At 29.5% G+C, this 4,295-nt stretch overlaps 1 protein-coding gene across 1 annotated transcript in view; it reads right to left on the reverse strand.

The window, feature by feature from the left end:
* The window catches only part of LOC117182157 (tail-anchored protein insertion receptor WRB-like), a 143,267-nt gene extending 141,889 nt beyond the window's left edge, over window positions 1-1,378 (reverse strand). Inside the window, exon 1 of the mRNA XM_033375207.1 lies at window positions 1,026-1,378. Coding sequence (XP_033231098.1) covers window positions 1,026-1,094 — 69 coding nt within the window. The 5' untranslated portion in view covers window positions 1,095-1,378. The remainder of the gene's footprint in view (window positions 1-1,025) is intronic.
* Between the last annotated feature and the right edge of the window lie 2,917 nt (window positions 1,379-4,295).

Genomic DNA, 4,295 nt, shown 5'->3' on the forward strand with positions numbered 1-4,295 from the left:
TTGCAATCAGAAACTCTTGAATTTTAAATGATGTATAAATAAAATAAATAACAAATAAATTAATTAATTTAAATCTAACAAAATTCTAATTAAATTAAATAACAAAATAAAATAAAAATCCATATAAACTGTCATGATTTTGAAGATTAAAAGTAAAGAATTCTCAATTATAAATCTTCCTAATTCATGAAATCTGACATGCATATCATGAAACTAAAATAAAATATTTAAAATAAAATTAAAATATTAAAAATTAAAATATTAAAGAACAATGTCTAGATATTGCACTAAAAGTTTTATCTGTTAGAATAAAAATATAATATGGTGAAGTAAATAAATTGTTACTTATAAAAGAATATCAAAAGATGAGAAATAACAAAGATATATTTGGAAATAATCAAATAACTTTAGAAATATTACAAAATATATGAAACAGAAATATAAATTATACACTTAATTTTATCTCTGGTATCTATTAAAATAACCATGTCTTACAAAGCGTCGATATTTTACGTTTGTTATGAAATATTCGCAATTTAATTTTAATTTAAATGGTTCTTGTCCAAGCTAAGTTTACCATCAGTGCGCCTCGAAGGTGTGCCGAGAGTTGCTTACAGCGCTCCAAGTGGCTCTTGGCAAACTATATGGGATGGTGCTATTTACGGGGAGCGGTGGGTAGAGGGGAAGGGACTTTTTTCGTCGGACGCGCCGTCTATATTTATGGCGGGTAACTAAACTCGCACCGCATCTACGTTTATAATATCTTTGCTACGATGCTCTATTCTGTTCCGATCAATATCGATACAAATCGATAAGGTTAATAATATCTCATAATCTCGTTTCTTATAAAAAGTGTTTTTTGTTAAATTGATCAAATTTAACCAAAACCCACGTTTCATAAGGTACGTGCAGGATCCATTTTTTTTCAGTTTTTGCTGGAGACGGAATCTGGATGTGAAAATAATAAGAAAATTCAAACATTGCTTCTACAATTTAGAAAATACTTTATATAATAATATACTTACATATTTAATTATTATCCCCACCAGTAAGTCCAAGAAACAACTCAACGTCGAAGTAATGAAAAGATACATTGCATACAATTAAACATGCATGGGACACAGCAACATTCATCCGGAACTATATTTATATTCAATTAAAGATGAACATTAAAAACAAATAGAGTCAACATAACCTAAATCTTATTATCTCAATAACGTTTTTAATTGAATACTAATGTTATTCAAACTTTATTCACTAAGTTAGGCACTTCCCAACCAATTAAACACAATGAAACGAATGATTACAGAGTGCAAATAACTAAACAAAAATTTAGACGTGAATCGTTTCATTTCCACAAGGAACATTCATGCCTTTGCGAGCAGGCAGTCTGCAATCAGTGATCCCAACTTTGGCATGTTGAGCTACTGCGCTTGCATGGCACGGCGACACTCATTGGTCGCTGTCGGCGCGCGATTCAAACCCGGTATAATCAACAATTATTGAAATTAAAATAGATAGTTATTATAAATTGCACATTAATATCAGAAATTACCTAATTTATAATGTAAGGTAAAAAAATAATAGTGCATATGATTTGTAAATAATAGCATATTTTATTTAAAGTCGAAAGATGAATTTATATTTTATTAACCAAGGTTTTTGTATTATTATTTTTCTCTCTCCTTAAATCACAAATTAAGTTATTCCTAATATTTATGTGTAATTTATGAAAGGGATATATACCCGATTAGAATCGCGCGCCAACACCGACTAATGAGGACCGCTGCGCCAGACAAGCGCAGTAGCACAACATGCCAAAGTTGGGATCACTGGTCTGCATCATGATCTAATAAATACAGGGTCTAGCCACTTGAGGGCTAGTCTTGAGGACGAAACTTGGAATGGGTATATTCGAACGCCGATAAAGAAATCAATTATATTCGGGCCAGAATGTAAGTTTGTAAATAATACTGAGTGAGCAGGATTAAAAGTATATACAAGTTTTGATATTTATGATAATCAATTTCATTTTATATATCGACGTTTGCCAATGCATAAATAATGTTTTTTTTTTAATTAAAAATTTTTTTAACTGTCATTCGGATCGAGATACTGATCATAAATGAAATAATAAAAATTTTCTTAAAATCTTTAAAATAATTATCACTTTTTAAATTGTGAGACGCCCCGAGATGTTTTGGTGAATGTCATTAGAAATAGCTCGATCATAAACTATTTATAATGGACATAAAAATCTAACATAAAAGTACGATTTTGAAACCAAATACTTTTACCTCTGTGTGTATTTGACTTTTTGATTGTTTTGTGACAAAAAATCCCAATTGCAAAAAATTGTCACTTGCCACTCACTCTCTTTTCACCCTTTGTATATTAATTATAATACGAACTTAACACAAATTGCAAAAACCAATATTGAGCAAGAACATCGATAATCATAAATATTTAATATCCTTCGATCACATTTTCCTTCAAATTAAGGATACGTATTTTTGGATTAAAAAAACATTATGATTATCATTTTATATGTCGTAGGCACTGCATTATATAATTTTATTTATTCAGAGCTTTCCTACTTGACTTCAATTTCATTTTATTTGACACACATGTGCCACTTTTTGTCCGCAAAAAGAGTTTATGAAACACATAACCTAAATTTATAGTTAATCTTTATTTCCTTTATCCACCTTCAACATTATTATGATACATTTTATTGGGATTTAAATATTTCTACACCACAGAATAAAAAGAAATTTAAATTCTTACATTTTAAATTAAAAAATCCCTTACATTTGCTGCCTTGTCTGGCTAGACCATGGACATAGGAAACACGGGACTAGGCATGCCATCCTAACTTCGGCGAGCGGGGTTGAATCCACGAATAGGGGGAGAATTCCATGAGTGGGGAGAGCCACCACCTGACGATGTGCTATTTGATTACGCGCACTAGCATTTTTGCCGACAAACTGTCAATGAAAATATAAACATGTGAGCGCTGCCAATGTTTGTCGGATGACAGCAAAAGGTGACGAAACTCCCCCTCATTGCATCACCCCCGCAATGGCATGCTAGACCATGTATTTATGAATACAGAGTGTCCAGGCAAAGATATTATAAACGTAGATGCGGTACGAGGCGTCGGAGTGGGGAATTATATATATAGGACATCACATTTTCTGCCCTATCGAGGTGCTGCCCTCATCGTACTATGAAGTCGAATTCTTATTTTCTCATTCTTCGTAAAATATGACAGTAAAGCAGTAGAAAGATTTTTTGAGGTTAGAAAAGTTTGACATGTATGTATCGCTGAATTTTTTCAGATCTGAAGCTTGATCCAGGTTTTCGGTACAGTCTTTTTTTTAATTATAAAAAAAAATGTACTCGAAAAATCATATTTTTAATTTTTTTAAAAGTATTATAAAAAGACACTTCGAGATAAACAAGTGTGGAAAACATTGTTCTTTGACAAATTATTTTTTTTAATTGAAATAATCAAATATTTATACCAAAGAAACAACTTTTTTGATGTTTGAAGTGTTTAAACATTATTGTTTAAATTTAAAATAACAATAATTAAAACAAAATATATTTCTGGATAAGATATTTTGGTTGAAAATGTATATAGTATTTTTTAAATCACAAAAGTTCTTCCGAAAAATCGAAATGTTAATTAAAAAACACGTGTTTTTGTATATGAATTTATCGGTAAAATTTTCTTTATAATTTTAATTTTAAATTCAAACAATTTTTAACACTTTAAATGTTAAACAAAAATTTATTTGATAACAATATTTTATTATCGTATTTTTAATAAATAATTAATACTGATTAAGAAACAATATTCTTTGGGGAGTTTTATTATTTGGGAATTTTTAAATTCGTTAATATTATACACTGTTCAGGAATTTTCTTAGTTTTGGAATTGTATTTTTCGGGACAGAGAGTTTTACCGAGTCGAGAATTTTATTTTTCGGGATATTTCAGCCGTCCCCATAGAATTACAGAAAATTTGCTCTAATTATAATCTCGGCGCTCGATCTTGTTAATTTTTTCCTACAGTATTAATAAAAAAAATTGTATGGAAATTTTTGATATCGCAAAGTTAAAGATAATCACAATTAAAAATTTAAAAATTCGCTGTACATTCAATTTTTATTCTTGGATCTTGGCGATTTTTTCTAATCCATTTCAGTCACTGGTAGGCTTTTTTGACATCTAGGTATGTAAAAAAGGTAAACTTCAGAAAATTTAAAAACTAATTTAAAAACTATTTA

Source organism: Belonocnema kinseyi, chromosome 10 (assembly GCF_010883055.1).
Source record: "Belonocnema kinseyi isolate 2016_QV_RU_SX_M_011 chromosome 10, B_treatae_v1, whole genome shotgun sequence".
Taxonomy (NCBI): domain Eukaryota; kingdom Metazoa; phylum Arthropoda; class Insecta; order Hymenoptera; family Cynipidae; genus Belonocnema; species Belonocnema kinseyi.